The sequence below is a fragment of the Tachysurus fulvidraco genome, chromosome 19 (assembly GCF_022655615.1).
Source record: "Tachysurus fulvidraco isolate hzauxx_2018 chromosome 19, HZAU_PFXX_2.0, whole genome shotgun sequence".
Taxonomy (NCBI): Eukaryota; Metazoa; Chordata; class Actinopteri; order Siluriformes; family Bagridae; genus Tachysurus; species Tachysurus fulvidraco.
In genome coordinates this window covers 8,619,560-8,637,420 of record NC_062536.1, presented here as the reverse complement: position 1 = coordinate 8,637,420, position 17,861 = coordinate 8,619,560, and the positions used below count along the sequence as shown (strand labels likewise).

The window sequence follows — 17,861 nt, the reverse complement described above, 5'->3', positions numbered from 1 at the left end:
TGCATGGCAAGATTTCATGCTGTATCAGGTGTGTCAGCCGTTTCCCAGGGCTCTGCTATCTTATTGTTTGGTATGGAAGTGATGAGGAAATTGAGTGTGACAGGGCAGTAGCACTCTGTGTGTGAGTTAGTGTGTGTGTGTGTGTGTGTGTGTGTGTGTGTGTGTGTGTGTGTGTGTGTGTGTGTGTGTGTGTGTGTGTGTGTGTGTGTGTGTGTGTGTGTGTGTGTGTGCATGCATGGTCTCACCTGAACGCTTCAATGAGCCGCTCCACTTTCTGGGCCTCTCCCTGCACACGGATGTGAGCCTGGAACTTTCTCAGAGCCTCATCCAGCTCCATCCCAGAGAAATCCATTTCATCCACTACACAACTGCAGAGCAGAGAAAAAGGAAGATCCTGAAATAGGGCTGAAGCAGTGTTACAGCAGCACGGGTTTAGTGTCACGCACAGGAGAATGGTTACTCTTGATTAGCTTCTTCCTAATACTCTGGGTTCTTCGGGAGTTGTCACTTTCTGCTTTTTCATTAGGGATTTATGACAGCAGCTGTTGTTACAAGTGCTATAGAAATTAATTAAAATAGAAAGTGAAGGTGAGCGAAAGGCTTCCCCCACTGCTACCTTTGAATATTAAGAGTAGAGGGAAACAACTGAGAGAAGAAAAAACAAGAGAAATTAAGGGTAGCAGGTAAGGCAACTCTCACAAGATTTTAATCAAAATGATTGGTATTCCAGAGAGAGAGAGAGAGAGAGAGAGAGAGAGAGAGAGAGAGAGAGAGAGAGAGAGAGAGAGAGAGAGAGAGAGAGAGAGAGAGAGAGAGAGAGAGAGAGAGAGAGATTACAGTTACTAAAAGACTGAAATAGTCACTGAAAGACTAATTTTATAAATAGTATGACTATTAAAGCTCTACTAATTGACAGTTTTAAGTCTAATGTTAACCCCATAGTCACTGTTTTATTTCTAATTCAGTGTGCTGGAGTGAAAAGAATAACACAAATATGGAAGTATACAATTATGTACAGCATCTATGATTTACTAATATCACTAATATTAAAAGTAGATAAATCACTTAGAACTGAGAGATGAGTTGTTCCTAACCTCACTTTCCTGTTTGATAATGCTGCTAGGAATTTACTGAGTATCAGAATAATGAGAAGCAGACTTATTGAAGGCCATATTCCTTACAGTATATACTGTACATGCACAGAGCTTACAATGTTTTACTTTTTGTCTGCTAAGGTCATTCTTGGTAAGGAGACAATTGAACAACTGAAGTCGTAAAAACAGTCAGTCTGCTTAAAGAAGTTTAAAATATTTCTATCTAAATGTGCTTTTCCCCCAGAGTAAATGTCAGGCTTTGATGCTTTGATCAAGTTACTAGATAGTTTATGTGCTGCATCAGAACAGACATGAGCCTAATCAAGTCAGCTTGTAATCAGATAGCAGTTGTCAAAATGTCCTTGATGCTCTTGCTTCACAGCTGGACTAGAATATTTAAACACGTTTCCTCACTTTTTACCTTCAAATGCTAAAACTTAACTTGTCATTAAGATCTGATGTCGGTAAAATTCTCTGTAGGAGAAATTGTCAAATTTTACCATTTTTTAAAGGGTTTTTTAAAGGGTGTGTGTGTGTGTGTGTGTGTGTGTGTGTGTGTGTGTGTGTGTGTGTGTGTGTGTGTGTGTGTGTGTGTGTGTGTGTGTGGACTGATCTGAATATGCTGAGAACAGTGCTCAGGTGTACACAGTCTTCCAGATGGAGCAGTGTTTTCTGTAATCAGAATGTGAATGATGGGACAGGTTTCTCTGGCCCTGCTTTCCTTTATAAATGAGTGGAACAGACTGACTCAGCATACATGCAGAAATCTGTTGTATGCCTCCACAACAGACCAAAGGTGTGTCCGAAACAGATGCTTTCATTCTTATGTCATCTCATGAGTCGATGTTTTCTTAAAATTCAACACTTTTTGACAAACAGCACAATCTTTTTGTTTTGTTAGACCACGGCTCTTTGACTTCAACTAACTCGGCTTGTAGGCGAAGTAAAGGCCGTAAAGAAGTGTGTGTGTCTCAGTGCTTGCTGAACTGAAGTGTCTTAACACACAAAAGCTTCTTTGTAAGCATGATTCACTGTGTACTGACTGTATGCACAATTCACTGCACCTTTTTGTTGCCTTCCACAGTATGTAAATAATTTATAGTATTGAATGTGCAGATATCTCCCACTATGTCACTTTTATGACTGTAGGCATTTTTCCGGGTAGGAGTATACAACTCTAGCATAATATAGTAAGCATTCATTATGTAGAAATGCTTACAGCACTCTTCATGGACATGACAATACATTTTAAACTACTGTAAAAGGCATAAATATGGTATAAGCTCTGTATAGATGTGAGAGATGATTGTCTTTTAAAGTTGCAGATTCAACATAATCCTGTCTATTGTCTTATATTTTATATCTATAGTGAGACAATATCTTACTTAAAAATTATCCTAAAAATCACTTTTTGAGCATGATATTTGGTTACCTCTATGGCACATAACGCCCCTAAGAATCCAACCAGCACAGCAGTCTTCATCCAGCCATTAACCAATTGTGTTCCTGTGTGGGAATACTTGCTATGATTGGCAATAAATCCATAAATGAACAACATTCTTATTTAAAGTTTGTTTTAGCATCCCTGGGAGCTGTTACCAGGCTACATCAATGAACCATCGCCATGCACAGGCCTGCTACACTCTTACATCTCATTTGCTGAGGATTTTCATCCACAGCATTATATCATGATGGTTTATTAAACCATGACTCTCACTGTCTGAAACCTCCCATCTGCAGGTTGCTTATCCTCTCTCTGGGCCTGCAGTGCACCAGTAGCATAAGCCTGTATTACACCAAGAGCCTTAAATAGCCATGCACTGCTCCTCTGAGTGTAGCTGAAAAGCATATCACTGTGGCCAGATGGCAGGGAGCACTTCACCCAGTGGAGTGAAACCAGGATACACATGTCGTCCCCTCCACCCCCGAGAAATCTCCTCTTCGTGTCAGTCATTTCATATAATTTGGAATCAAACTCCATTCTTACTGAAGTCAGAAAGACAGATAGGGATTCAATAAGTGTGCTGAGGTTAAGCCTTAGTTTGTAAGAGTCTCCTTGAAAGATCAAGTGCTTAACACCATGGAACACATACAAATGTTACTGTTTTTTTTTTCCCAGAGCTTGTATTGTTTAAATTGGGGTAGAGCATGACCTGCAGAACAATGATGACACTCTGTGTGTGAGAGCAACCAAGCATCAATCAGCCCACTCTGCAATCAAGCTCTGTCGTTTGAGAGCTCATGCTATTACAGTTCCCCTCTCTGTTGTTTTGTCTCATTGGCAACCTCACGGTATTGCTTCTGTATCTAATTTTCTTCACACTTATTTTCTGTCATTGCCAATCTCTCCAGGTTTAATATCGACACATAGACTGATTTGTATGTATTGGTGCATTGAGTCTGGGGACACATACATATATATAAATTGGAGCATTGAATCCATCAGGACAGAACAAATATGATGTAGGAGTAGGTGTCTTTTACTTTCATGCAGGTGGGAGTGGGTGAGCAGATATGACTCTCTTGGGATTAACATGAGAATATCTCTGGTGTTCATGGCACATTTACTGATTTCATTCATCTAGCATCAGTAACTGCTTTATCCTGGTCAGGGTCATAGTGGATTAAATGGCTAATTTTGTTCACAGTCCCACATACCTTTACTCTGAGCTAAAAGACTGCTGTAATGGCTAGTTTTTAAATCCTGCACCCTTCCACTCCTACACACTATTGGGATCTAGCTGCACTCTAAAGTTTACAAGGATTACAAACTTCTCATCTCTGCTACCATTTAATGCCCTGTATTTATTTTTCAACTATTTATTTATTACGAATAAATATCACTGATGTAACTTGAATGTTCTTCTAGCTCACCTAATTATTAATTGTTTGTATTATGTAATCCTGCTGAATGAAAACAGATGTTGCCTGCCTCTGCTCTGGCTGATAGAGCAACAAGGTTGTGAGGATTCTAATTATTAAACATCTGTCTGACATTAATAGGTAACCATTTTGAAACGTATTGAGGAAGACAGCCTTTTGTAACAAATTAAATAATTATAACCAGGCTATTTACAGTGATTTCTCCTCAGTCTTTCCTTCTTTTTCAACTCCTACATGCACTGGCTATTTGACAACCAATGCGCTTCCAGATAAACCAACGAGATGTAACACTGGTAACAGGGACAACACTGAGCACAGAGCAGCAGCATGGATTGATCCACCCATGATAAGTCTATCTTACACGCTTGTCGTACATTTCTCGAGACATACATTTCTATCTTCTACTTACATCTTACATATTATGATTGCAGCTAATTAATACTTTGTGTCTAAATCTAACCTTTTTTCCTTAAGGAGACCAACAAAAAAAATTCACACAAGGTTAAAACATAAACACTTTGATTTCCACACACATACAGCAGTGCCATATCATTCCCTCTGTGTCTCTTAACAGGCTTTGGATGTAGGGGCTCAGCTGCTGTTCTAGAACATCTCATTAAAAGATGCCACCATTCTCTGAAGAAACTGAGAAGAAAAGAAAAAAAAAAAACAAAGCTAAATGAACATCCTCAGTTCACTGAGGCAATATTCCCTCTCCTCTATGAGTGTGTGCTTTTTTTTTCTCGTTCACACACTTTTATTTGGCTCTTTCGTATCATTTCTGTTTTTAACCACCTGCCCAACTGCTTCAAAACTAGTAGAGCTTTCAGATTTCAAAAGACTCTTCCCTAGTTCCCTCCCTTCTTTTTTCATATTCTTCTTATAAAATTGATATGTTTTAACCACTCACTCTAGGACATCTCTGTTGAAGGGCTTCTTGCTGTTGCCAAGAAACTCGCCGATCATCTGGCGGCTCAGGCCTTTCCTCTGCAGCAGGAAGTGTGCTACGCCTATGGGTGTATCAGGAATGAAACCTCGTGAGATGAGAAACTGGAGGCCTTTATCTGGATTTCTGTTTAAGAAAAGGAAAGCACAATTTTCAATTGAATAGAGCATTTTATACCAAGCATCATATAAAACATCTGCAGGCAAAACACTGTAACAACAATATACTGTGCATTTAGACAATATTGACTAATATAGAATAATATACATTGATAGAATTGAAGTGATTGAGGGTATAATCTGCACACAAGGTTCTATATAGCAGCAAGCGATTCATTAACATAATTAGGAGCCATTATAAAGAACCTTGCACAGAGCAAATACAGTGTGGTGATTTCTGAAGAAATAAAAGTTTGCAGTTGATAGCTATCTTTATAAAAGCATCTCATTTTTGGGCTTTATCTCTCCATTGAGTGAAGAGTATTAGCTGTTGAATCTGTCATAACACATTTCTTTTGCTCTCTCAGAGCATAACTTCCAGCCATGATGAAGCACTTCTGCCTCATCTGATTCGCTCTCTTAAAGCTGCAGTGTTTAGGATTTTTTTACATAAAGATAAAAATGATAGCATCAAGAGGGATAAATACTCTGTAATATTAGCTGATGTGACAATCCTGATTTTAATTTCTGTGTCGAGTCACAACTGGTATGAAATTTGAATGTATGCGTTACACAACAGTTCAGATACATCTCAACTATAGGCATGAGAGAAATCAGATAGCCAGCCATGGAGAGAAAGAAGGTAGCCAGACATGGAGGGAAAGAATAAGGGCATTTAAAAAATAAAAGAATTGAAATAAAAGAAAGGAAAACAGGAGTCTGTGTGTGAAAGGGTCAGTATGGAACACACAACACTTAATTGCACATTTCACACTTGCACAATTGTACTATGTATACTTCAATTGCACATTTCATACTTGCACATCTGTACATACAAATTGTCTATACTGTTTACTTCAATTGCAAATTGCACAATTGCACATTTGTACATACAAATTGTATATACCGTATACTTCAATTGCACCTTTTTTCACACTTGCACATGTCCATACAAATTGCCTATTTTTGTATATGTATATTTCAATTGCACATTTCACACCTGTAAATGTGTACATACATATTTGTCTACATTGTATATGTCATTCTGTTACACTGTGGAGATTCGGTCACTAAAACAAATTCCTCGCATGTGAAAACATGCCTGCAATAAAGCTCTTTCTGATTCTGATGATACTACAAAAAAGAAATGGATTCAGGAGTAACAGCATTTTTCCTTACTTTGTTTTTTAATTGGTTGGAAGCTAGTTATTAGTCATTTGACTTATCCTTACAAAATTTTTATCCCTACTCGGTCATGGCATTGTTTATCCAGAAAACTTATGATAGACTGTATCGACTAACAAGAGGTGTTTGTATATATTTGGTGTTTCAAAATTGGTGAAAATATTCAAAAGTGAGTGGTCACCTCGGTGTGTCTATTTTTAATGTACTGTACAGTATGTTCTTTCAGACGGTGTCTCAAGTACAGTTTTTTATGGTCTGGAGAAGAATTAGATAAGAAATTACATAGAAATCACACATTTTAAATAAATAAATAAATAAATAAATAAATAAATAAATAAATAAACTTACAGAACACAAACACAACTTATTGTCCAGAACTGATCTACAGTATGCACTGTATTTTAGTAAGCTAATGTTAGTGGGATAGCTCTATAGATTTATATTACAGCAGAGCAACTGATGTTTTAGTGTTTTTTCTCTGATACTCAGTAACTGTGAGTCATAGTGATAAGTGGTTTGGAATACAACCTTGAATTCTCCCTGAATGTGTATTGGTACTCACAGACTAAAGCTTCATCCATGATGTGCTGCAGTCCAAAATATATTAAAAAATGTTTTTCCACAAGTATCTTATACCAGCACTTTTATACTAGCTACACCTACAGTGGAGAAAAAACAACACTGTGTTGCTTTAAAAACTGAGGCCTGCATTTGTATATGTATGCATTTACACCATTAGACTAAAAGTTTGGGGATATCTGACTATCAAAATCAGATTAAAATTAAAACCCCTATGAACATTAATTTGCTGTTATGGCACTAATGGTATTTTGGCAGATGCCTTTATCCAGAGCGATATTCAATCTCATTTTATACAACTAAGCTTTAAAGGCCTTTTGGGGCAGATTGTTGGACCTGGGATTCAAATTCACAGCCTTCCAATCAGTAGTCCGTCCCCTTAACCACCACATCCGCACATTATTAATCACATTAATAGACTAGATTTGGGAAAACAAGAGCATAATTGAGGTCAGACACTGATGTTGGGTGAGGAGGTCTGGGGTGTAATCAGTGTTCCAATTCATCCCAAAGGTGTTCAGTGGAGTTGAGATCAGGGCTGTGCAGGACACTTAAGTTTGTGCACAGTGGCATTGTCATGCTGGAACTGGTTTGAGGTCTTTAGGTCCAGTGAATGGAAATTGTAATCCTGTAGCATTTACAGACATTCTATATAATTGCATGCTTCCAGTTTTGTGGGAACGGTTGGGAAAGAGCCACATATGGGAGTGAAGGTCAGGTATCCGCAAACCTTTAAGTTTATAGTATATTATATTTATACTATAACAGTGAACAATATAGGAAAAAAATATATATAGAGGTGTGGAATATGAGCAAGCAATCTCAAAACTTTCTACAGTACATAGTAGTATATTTAGTAAATTTTCTCATTTCAGCCATCTTCTTTTATAAAGCACACAACCACATAACTGAGTTCCGAAATAATATACCTTATGAATAATCTAATGCAGGCGATATTTACTAGAAAGGGCATATGTTTTACATCTTTGTTCTGGATGCATGTTGATAGATTTTGACATACATGTATATACGTGCCGTTGGACACTCGATTTGTATACTGCAATCTCACTTTCCTAATGTCCATTACATAAAATGGCCTTCTACAATCAGATATCTGCCAGAGGCACAGGTCGATAGGCATGCAATGACCAGTGACCAGAGAGATCAACTCAATTCCTGAAAATAGCTTCTTGTTTTTTACAACAGTCAAATACACAGAGTCAAATTGACAGCCCTGTTATAATTCGGTAAAAAAAGTCAGAGATTGTATTTCTTTTATGTTTTTTCCTTCTTTCTTGAGCACATTAAAATGTTGTATTTATTTTCTGGAGTCTCCCAGAACCTAGAAGTAAGTCAAAATTTATATGATTTACTCTTGCAACAACTGTCTTTTACTGTTAGTTTAATTGTAATCATGAAATCATTCAAATTAGTTAGTGGTTATTATCAGAATCTGAACAGAATCTATCACTACCTTCAAAATTTGACTAAAGACCCAATTTCTAACCTCTAACTCTGCCTGACCTCTAATTCTTCTAACACCTCTGTTACCTGCCTGATATAATGCATTGCTTATAAGTTGATTTGGATGAACGCATCTGCTTGAAGAATAAATGTAAATGTAGTGATGATTGTGTTCTGGGTGAAACCAGTCACAGACACAGGTCCTTGTCTTTGACCTTTGTCATTACTAAGGTGACATTAGCTTTTCTATGTGTTCTACATCTGCTGTACTGTTTCTCATATCCTCATTTACTTTGTTAATGAAGCTTGTCCACCTTTTCCCACTCTCCCTTTTTCTCACACACATCTGTCTACTTTTCCTCTCCTACCTCATCCGTGTCTCCGCCTATCCACCTCCGTGCTTGCACTCATGATTTATTCAGAGCTAGTGCCTTTGAATACACACACACACACACACACACACACACACACACACACACACACACACACACACACACACACACACACACACACACACACACACACACAGAGGGAGAGAGAGAGAGAGAGAGAGAGAGAGAGAGAGAGAGAGAGAGAGAGAGAGAGAGAGAGAGAGAGGGAGAGAAACACAGAAACAAACACACAGGCAAACTCGAGTGGCAGTATAAAAAAAATACCTTCATCACCAAATTGTGTTTTCAGTTGTTGTTTGTCTAGCATTTCTCAATAGACACACTTGTGTTCGAGTCTGAGAATACTCTTCACACCCTGCTGAAAAAAAAAATACATTTTTTAATACTTTCCCTAGGAATATTTTATACTAAACCAGTTATCCTCCTCCAACACAACAATAAGTGTGTGAACCGTGTCTTCACCTGTCCTGGCTGTCTCCTGCTGTTTTTGCAGAGTTCAGGGAAATAAAATATCTCTGTTCTTCTTGTATATTAGCTGAAAATGTAAACTAGAGAACAAGACTCTGCATAACAATCTGGCAGTTTTTCCTCTGCAGACATCCTCTATCTTCTAACTCTGAACCAGGAATAAACGCATATCCACAGACACACACATGCAGCCAACCCTTCATCCTTCATCCATCGCTTCTCAAACTGCTAACTCTTAATTAGCTAATATGAGGAAGAGCATCAGGCTATGCTATTGACTCCCATAATCCCTGACACACACACACACACACACACACACACACACACACACACACACACACACACACACACACACACACACGCACACACGCACACACATGCACGCACACCTGCTTCAGATTCAGCTGAAGTCTGGTCCAGGTACCGGACTAAAGAAATAAACTACGGGAACTAATGAGACTCTGTTTCCCTCACTCTCTTTCCCTTGTTTTCTGCTTGTCCCTCTCTCTTTCTGTCTCTCTTTATCATATCAGCTCGCTTTGATAATATGGCTCCTGCTTATTTCCTTATCAGTGCATGAAGGAAAAAAAAGTAAAGAGATAAAGTTACGTTTTATTCTAAAGCTGCAAAAGTGCTTTGTCAGGAATGTGCACAGTGCATCAGGCAAGTGACAGAAGGATCGTTAGAGGGCATTTTAACCATAACCATATGTCCTTTTTACTGTGCCTCTTTTATTTTTATTGCTCCATACTGTGCTGACAAAACCACTGCAAAATAGTCATTAAGTTAGATATTTTTTTGTGCACATGTGGGGTGTAGTGTACAGCTTGGCATTACTCAGAAACAGAGCGATCTGGACAGCTTCTGGACAAGAACCTGCTCTCACCTACCTTTAATATCTAAATATCTCAAAAGATGGGAAGGGATTTTTAAAAGACACTCCTTCCACAAAAAGTGCAAGCATAGAACTGACCAGCTGAACCATTAATAGTGAGCTACCACTACCCATTGCAGTGTTGTCACATACTGTACATACAATGATTTACTGGCTGCATAAATTGCTTAAATTATAGTTTATTTAATCGTTTTTTAAGATTTTGTAAAATGATCACAAGTATTACAACTTGCAATGTGAGGCAGGGTTAGAACTGCAAAATTGATTCATGAGTAAAATTTCATATCATATCATATTAATATCAATTGCTTGATGAGCTGCAAAACAAATCTGCAGAAGCAAAGAGCTAGGAGTAGTTTGTCGATGACATAACTGCCTGTGATGACTGTACAGTGTCTGTCCCTGGCATACAAAGGGTAATGCCAGAGTAATTCTTACCTCGAGCCACATGAGTCACCCTGCCCTCTAAGACTCATGCTGCCATCCGTTGCAAGGCTGATACACCACAGATTACTTCCAGCACAAAGAGCATTCATTAAATTGTAGGAACTGCATCTTTTTTGGATGCAGAAGTGGAAGTCAAATGAGCGGAAAATTCGTCTTGCAGCTTAGAGATCTAGAAATAAGGCCACCGGGAGAAAGGAGAAGTGCCATGTCATCTTGAAACTTTTCAGCTCACTTGATGGCTGTTTCCAGGAGAACGAGAACTTTTAATTACCAAGCCGAGATTACTGGCCGACTTTAATAGAATGACTAATGAGAAATCGAACAGGGAATTGCTCTCTCTCACCAACCTTCAGACCAGAGTTGATTGAGAGCTGAGGCTCAGGGTTGGTGACAACGCTGGCCAAATGTCCCATACAATGACAAGCTGAATCAACTCTAACTAAATCACAGCTTCCTTACTGCAGTTTGCTTTGAAGGATTCTCAGCATATCACCATAAATTTACTTTCTACTCAATCAATGCCCACATCTATAATTATAAACTGCATCTGTGTGTTACCATAGAGCCGCTAATCGTCTAATAACATGCTCGTTTATGCTATTAATGCTCAGGTGCATTCTCAACAGTATTCTTATGTTTATAAGACGATTAGCATAATTACCTCCATGCATGAGGTTATGTTCTTTGGAGTGTGAGCCTACATAATCTTCCATCAATATGACACATAGCCAAATACAGAGCATAACCAATGAGAATTAAAAAAAAAAAGACTAGAATAATTCAAAACTTATTTAACATTTTATTTACTTTAGGAAATATAACAAAGATAGCTCTTCTTCCCCTTAGAATAATAAAGGGTGAAAGTTTCATATTAGACTTAAATCCTTCCTAATGAGTGTGTGTGTGTGTGTGTGTGTGTGTGTGTGTGTGTGTGTGTGTGTGTGTGTGTGTGTGTGTGTGTGTGTGTGTGTGTGTGTGTGTGTGTGTGTGAGATAATTTTAATTGAAGGATAAGAGTCACTGATACTCTGTCTGCTTGCAAATCTTTAATTATATAGGAATAGGCCGTGCAGGCGTGGGAGTAGACAAGCCATATTTGGATAGAAGCAGAGCTATTTATAGAGACTCAGGCAAACCCAAAGTGACAGGCATTTGTGGAAGGGGAGGCAAGCCATAGCTGGGGGTGAGTATGTGCATGTTGACAGAAACAGACTCAAGAGAGTCCTCATGGGAGAGCAGTTGAAAAAGAGAAAATGAGTGAATATGATTAGGCAACACTGAAACCAAATATAATAACGCTAAAGATTGAAAGATATTAAAGTGAGAAAGAAAGCGTGTATCCAGTCTATAAGTAATGTGACTTATGGTTGCTAGACTGTTGTTGTTTGCATTTTCTTATTTCATAGAATTATGAGCACTAGTCTCTCTGGGGACCACTTCAAGTGCTAGATGAAAAAGTACAACAATTCAGCAAATAGTGTTGATGAAAAAGGGGAGAAAGAACTCCTGAGATTACTCACACGTTGAAGAGGTTGAGACCAATACGATACAGGCGTTTACGCATGACATCTGTAGAGAGGGTAGGTGATTTGCAGCTGCTTGGGTTTTCACAGTGGTAGCGTGGCAGGCTGAGCATCATAGTCTGCAGCGCTTCCTTAGATGAGGCCTCCGAAGCTGAACGGGCAGATGTTGATGTGCTGCTGCTGCTCATCTGCTCTGAGCTGTTGTCAGCTGGGTCTGAAAGTTGTCGCTTGGCCTCAAGAACCTCCACAGTAGGGACCTCTGGAGTTAGTCCTACTTGAGGAATGGACTCTTCTACTGTCTCCACTGGGGATGCAACCTCTGGCAATGGAGCCTCTGTCTTCTCCAGTGCAAGAGGTGACAGATCCTCTAAAAGTTCTTCTTCACAGGGGGGGGGTGCTGGGAAATCACTCTCTGGGAAATCTCCAAGATCTGACTCTGGGGGTGGGGGAATTGGTTCTTGGGGAGGTGGAGGCGGTTCTAGGTGTTTTGTTTCATCTATAAGGGGTTGTTTGGGGGTCTCAGTCACTCCGGGCCCCTGCTGGACACAGTTCCCAAGAGACACTGATGTGGAGGACTCCATGACAGAGGAGGACATGTGAAAATTTTGACTATCAATCTGCACTGTTACATCCCGAAAGGCCATCATTAGCTTGCTGGCACTACGAGAAATGTCTGCATTGTCTCCCAACACTGTACCACTCTGTAGGGTGGCCTGATCTAAGGTACCACTCTCTCCAACAGTTACAGCCACTGTAGGTTTTCCAACTGCAGTGCCAAAGGCTTCAGTACTAAATTGATAGGTGCCTCCCTCCTGTAAAGAGCACATAGTCTTCATGCTCCAGTTGCTAAGGGCATCGTCAATGGACTTGGCTAGGGACTGTACCTGTTCTGTAAAGGAGTCTTCCAGGTCTGTGAGATTTCCACCCACGGTAACAGGCAGTGATGGGGACCGAACCAGGGGAATGCCTGCAACAGAGCAGCCTTCGGCCAGCGCCCTCTCAGCTGAGAAACCTTCGGCATTCTGAACACGCACTTTACGCAGGGAGATCCGGCGAGGAAGCCGGCTCTCCAGCAGGGAGTTGCGGATTTTCTCAAAGTTCTTGCTGAGCTGGTACTGGCGGAAGGCCGTCTGAATTTTGCAGGCGGCACGGCGCGAGATGAGGTGACCCCCATATTTGTGCTCTAACATTTCGATCTGCAGGGACAGAAAGAAACAAAGAATAAGAGAGGTCAGCGTTGATGTGAGGGCACATATTGGCAACAATAGTCATGATGAGGTCAGTGAGCATAAACAATGCATTTAAATTAATGAAAAGGACTGAATCAAAATAGAAAACAAATCCAAAGAGCAAAATACATGAATTTGTATAAACAAGCACCACCATTGAAATTGCAGAGAAAAAGTAAAATCTTAAAAAAAAAAAAGTTAGTACTGTGATGTCATCATAGACTGGTAGACTTGGTATGGTATATTCAACACATTGTAAGAAGTCATTCTGTTTTGTCCAGGCTCAACAAATACTGTACATACAGAAATAAAGATTGTTTATGTGAACACTTTAACTACAAAACCTAAGCAAATAATTATGATTCAAATCTTAATTTGAGAGATTGATTATCAAGGTAGCAGTTAGTAGTCTTGACAAAAGCTACGCAGCATGATTTAAAGATTTTGTAGATTTGAAATGATTGAAGAATGAAATAAGAATTTATCAGCACTTCTGCACTATTGGTCAGTTGATAAATCAGTTCAAGCAGTTCTTCTGTACCTAGCTACTGTGAACGGGCATTAAATGAATAAACTTACTACTTGTGGTGGTGTTACAAGAAGAAATCTAATTACTGAGTGAATGACGTTCACATAGGGTGAAAATTTTCCTTTTAGTACGTTAGAAATACAAGCTCATGAAACACATTGATGGAATTTATGACAAAATCAATGTGCTGAATTTGTGCCAAAAACAAAGATGCTAAATTGTTTTGTACATATAAATTCACTCACTGTGACTACTGCCTGCCCTATGATATTGGTTATCAGCAGGGTTGCCAGTATGGTGTTGGAAAAACAACCAAATATTCAGCCAAAAGCAGCCTAATTAATAAAACTAACAAAAAATAAAGGACAATAATAATAACAAATCAACACTCGTCCTACCCAAGCTGTATTTCCATCTTGTGCCTATGTGATCATGTGACAAGCTCCAGATCATGAGACCTGACCACGATGAATCAGTTACTAATGATAACTGATTAAAATCAATCTGTAACAGCAGTTTAAAACTAGCCAAATTTGCTTTGGTTTCTTATGGCTGGTGACACAAATTGGATTTGACAAAGGGACCACACAAATATGAATAATGGTTGTTGATGTTGCTCTGTTAACAGTGAATGAAATGGTTTTGGATGAAGTGAAAAACTCAAATGGAGCCCAAATAATAAAATAATAATTATAATAATAAACGAATAAATAAAAATAAATACTGACATTTATTAGATCCTTAAAATCCAGTAAAATACAAAAGTTGTAGCCAGTTAATAAACAAATACAGTGATATTCATTAGACATTAGATGCTCTTGTCAAGCATTCAACCACTGATGATCACTACACACTAAACTAAACTGAACATGGAGCTGCAGTAGGAAGTTGCAGAGACTGAGAAAATAGCGGGCTATCACTTTTGTCTACAAAAAGAAAACCTTATTTCCTCATGTGAACAATTTTATGGTGAGTACATTCAGCTGCAGCTCAAATAAAGAAATGCATATGTCCTTTATCTGATAGAACGATTGCTTTGGGAGTATGCCAGAGTCATTGACACAGCAAGACCCAGAGGAGTGTGACAGGGTCAGGATTATTTCACTGTATTCTGCCTGACGCTTTGTTAAACACAAATGACAGTGCATCATGTGTCATTTATATACTTAGATGCTTCATGACAGTCATTTCTGAGAACCTCATCTTCCTCAATCAGCCTGTTCCCTCCAGAAGTCATTACTAGGAGATGAGCATTTAAACAAGGAAGGTTCTTTCATTTGAAAATAGTCTCTGAATACTGGAATAAGCAATAATCGGTTAGCTCTCTGTATTCAGACAGGCTGTTTATTTTTTTAATGGGTATGTATACTGTATAACTTGTTAACAAAATGCTTAGTAATTTGCTTGACAATCATAAGAGGAACAATATGTTCTTAACATAAAAAAAGATTTTAAATAAGAGGCAATTTGGGGTGGGATATACTAGGCAGCAAGTAAGAAGTCAGTTCTTAAAGCTGATGTTTGGAAACAAGGAAAACAGCCAAACGTCTTTGACAAGAGCCAAATTGTGATGGCTAGACCAGAGTATCTCCAAAACAGCAGATCATGTGAGGTGTTATAAGTATGCAGTGGTTAATAACTACTAAAATGGTCCAAGGCTGAACAATCAGTGAACCAATGACAGTCATAGACACCCAAGATTAACCCTTGTATGTTGTTCGTATTTTTGTTACTCATCCAGTGTTGGTGGGTCTAGTGGACTCGCTGCATTTTTGGGTTTTTAATTCAACACAATCAAAAATTTTATGTTAAAATACTCTACAGATGTTTACTTCATCCCAATTACAAGCAATATAAACAGCATATCTGGTTAATATTTGCCCTTTACCTTTATTACATCACATTTTTTTGTTAAAGTGCTACTCGTTTTTTTGTTGTTTTTTTTAATAAGATGTAATAAAAAAAAGAAAATCTAATTTAATCAAGTTATGAGTGGAAAAAAAATCAACAAATTTACAAGGAAGCAAAGTTTTTCAAAACTATTGAAGTTTATGAATATGGGTCCCACAGACCCGAACAACATACAAGGGTAAAGCAGTGTGATGAAGTGTAACACTAGACAACGATCTTCAAGGAAGTTTTAGCATTCAGGCAGATGTTACTTTGACATGTACCATCTACCTAAACATTAGTGCGGACCAAGTACACCCCTTTCTATCAAAAAAGGATTTGGGAACTAATAGTAATCAGTGATTGGTCATTAGAAAAGAGGCTCACACGAGTATGACACAAGGATTTACACACGAGTAGTCACTTGACTGAACCTGCTTATTTAAAGTAAAAAACAGCAGCAGTGATGTAAGTTGCAATAACCTGCCTAAAAAGTTAACAGATTTGTTGATTTGGGCAATACGGAGTATCTGACTTTATAACAAACCAAAGCAGCGTGTACAATACTCTCTTGATGAAGTAGAAAGCACACAAAATTGAAGTGAAGTTTTTAACTGTTATTAAAAGCTACTGGCCAAACCATGGTATCCCAGTGCTGTACCTGAGTACTCTCTGTGGTATCCCCTCTGCTCTAATGGAAACATATAGAGCAACCTTTAATATACACCATTCTTGTACTGTCATGTACTTTTCAAATCACTTCAAACCATCAGCAGACAAAGAGGGGCCTCCAAATGACACCGAAGAGTCATCACATCTCTGCAAATGTATATTTCAGCTTTAGTCCTGTGGGAAAGGGCAGGTATGTACAGAATACTAAGATGTTTTCTGATTCAAGAGCTTCAGGAGTGTGTGGTTCAGTCATCTCTTTTCACAGAATGAGACCTGAGTCATGAGCACTATCACTCCTGACTAGCAAAACCTGCTTTGAACATTCATCATGTTTATCAGGAAATTTCTGTGGCCCAGATTTAATGTGACAAAGCCGTAAAACTCTGTGAGAGAAAAAATACAGGAAATTAATTTAATTAACATACAGGAAATTAACGTTACAGGAAATACAGGGGACAAAAGTAAAAGGGAGTGATGGTAATAAGCTGAGGCTGTTTATAAGAGCTGTGCCTCATACGCACATTAAAATTCAGATATGAATGCACAGAGGTGGTCCTAAACACTGGATGGGGGCTCAGAAGGGCGCTTAGTTGATTAATAAAGTCATATTGGATAATTTTTTTTTTTTTTGTGCTCCATGGGAACCCTGTGGCAAAATGGTGAATAAAAAAAGGGCAGAAATCGGAATGTGTCTCTGGCTTTGACTTGTGTTCTCTATAACACATAGGAGAAACTGTGAAAAACAATATGCAAATGTGTCTGAGAAACAGAAATTCAATCTACTATATTCGTAGACGTGTTTAATAGATTTGTATATGTATCTTGCTATAAGAATAATGTTCAAGAGATGTCCGAAAGCAAAAGGAAATGGAGACAGAGAGTGAAAGAGAGTACGTAGTTTAGTGATTCCATCCTGTCAGTTCTGCTTCTGATCACTTTAAGTACAGGCAGAACGAGAGATCATTCCGGAAATGGTCTGGCCATAGAAGATGGGGGTCAAAGGCATGGAATATAGCACTAGCATCACTCCTTTCTAATCAGCACAGCAAATTTAGCCTGACAGCAGGATCAGTCCTCCTTCTGAGCTTCGACTGCCATTATTGGACTAGAACATGACTCCACTTTACTCAAATGACACATACAGTTGAGTCTATAAATATTTTATAAATAATTATACAGTGATACAATATTTGTCATTTTGCCTCTGGACACACAATCTGAAATGAATCAATCGCCTGTGATTAAAGTGTAGACTTTCAGCATTAATTCAAAAAGTTTTAAGAAAAATATTGCATTTATAACCAATAAATATATAAATTATTATAAATTATATAAATTATAACCAATAATATATATATATATAATATATTTTTAATACAAGTCTTTTGCATTCACTGAAGTACCTGAAGTTTGGAACCCATGAACTTATCAAGTCCATTGGCATTCACTAGCCAAAAACTTATGGAGACTGTATCTCAATCCTAGCATACAAGACAGTACTGTATGTC

The 17,861-nt window shown here is 38.4% G+C and overlaps 1 protein-coding gene across 4 annotated transcripts in view; it reads right to left on the bottom strand.

The window, feature by feature from the left end:
• iqsec3a (IQ motif and Sec7 domain ArfGEF 3a) overlaps positions 1-17,861 on the bottom strand; it is a 103,562-nt gene that overhangs the window by 35,329 nt on the left and 50,372 nt on the right. For all 4 annotated transcript variants that reach the window (XM_047804275.1, XM_047804274.1, XM_047804273.1 and 1 more), the window contains 3 exons: positions 12,031-13,229; positions 4,888-5,049; positions 246-368 (listed from right to left, as the gene is read on the bottom strand). In XM_047804275.1, coding sequence (XP_047660231.1) covers positions 246-368; positions 4,888-5,049; positions 12,031-13,229 — 1,484 coding nt within the window. The remainder of the gene's footprint in view (positions 1-245; positions 369-4,887; positions 5,050-12,030; positions 13,230-17,861) is intronic.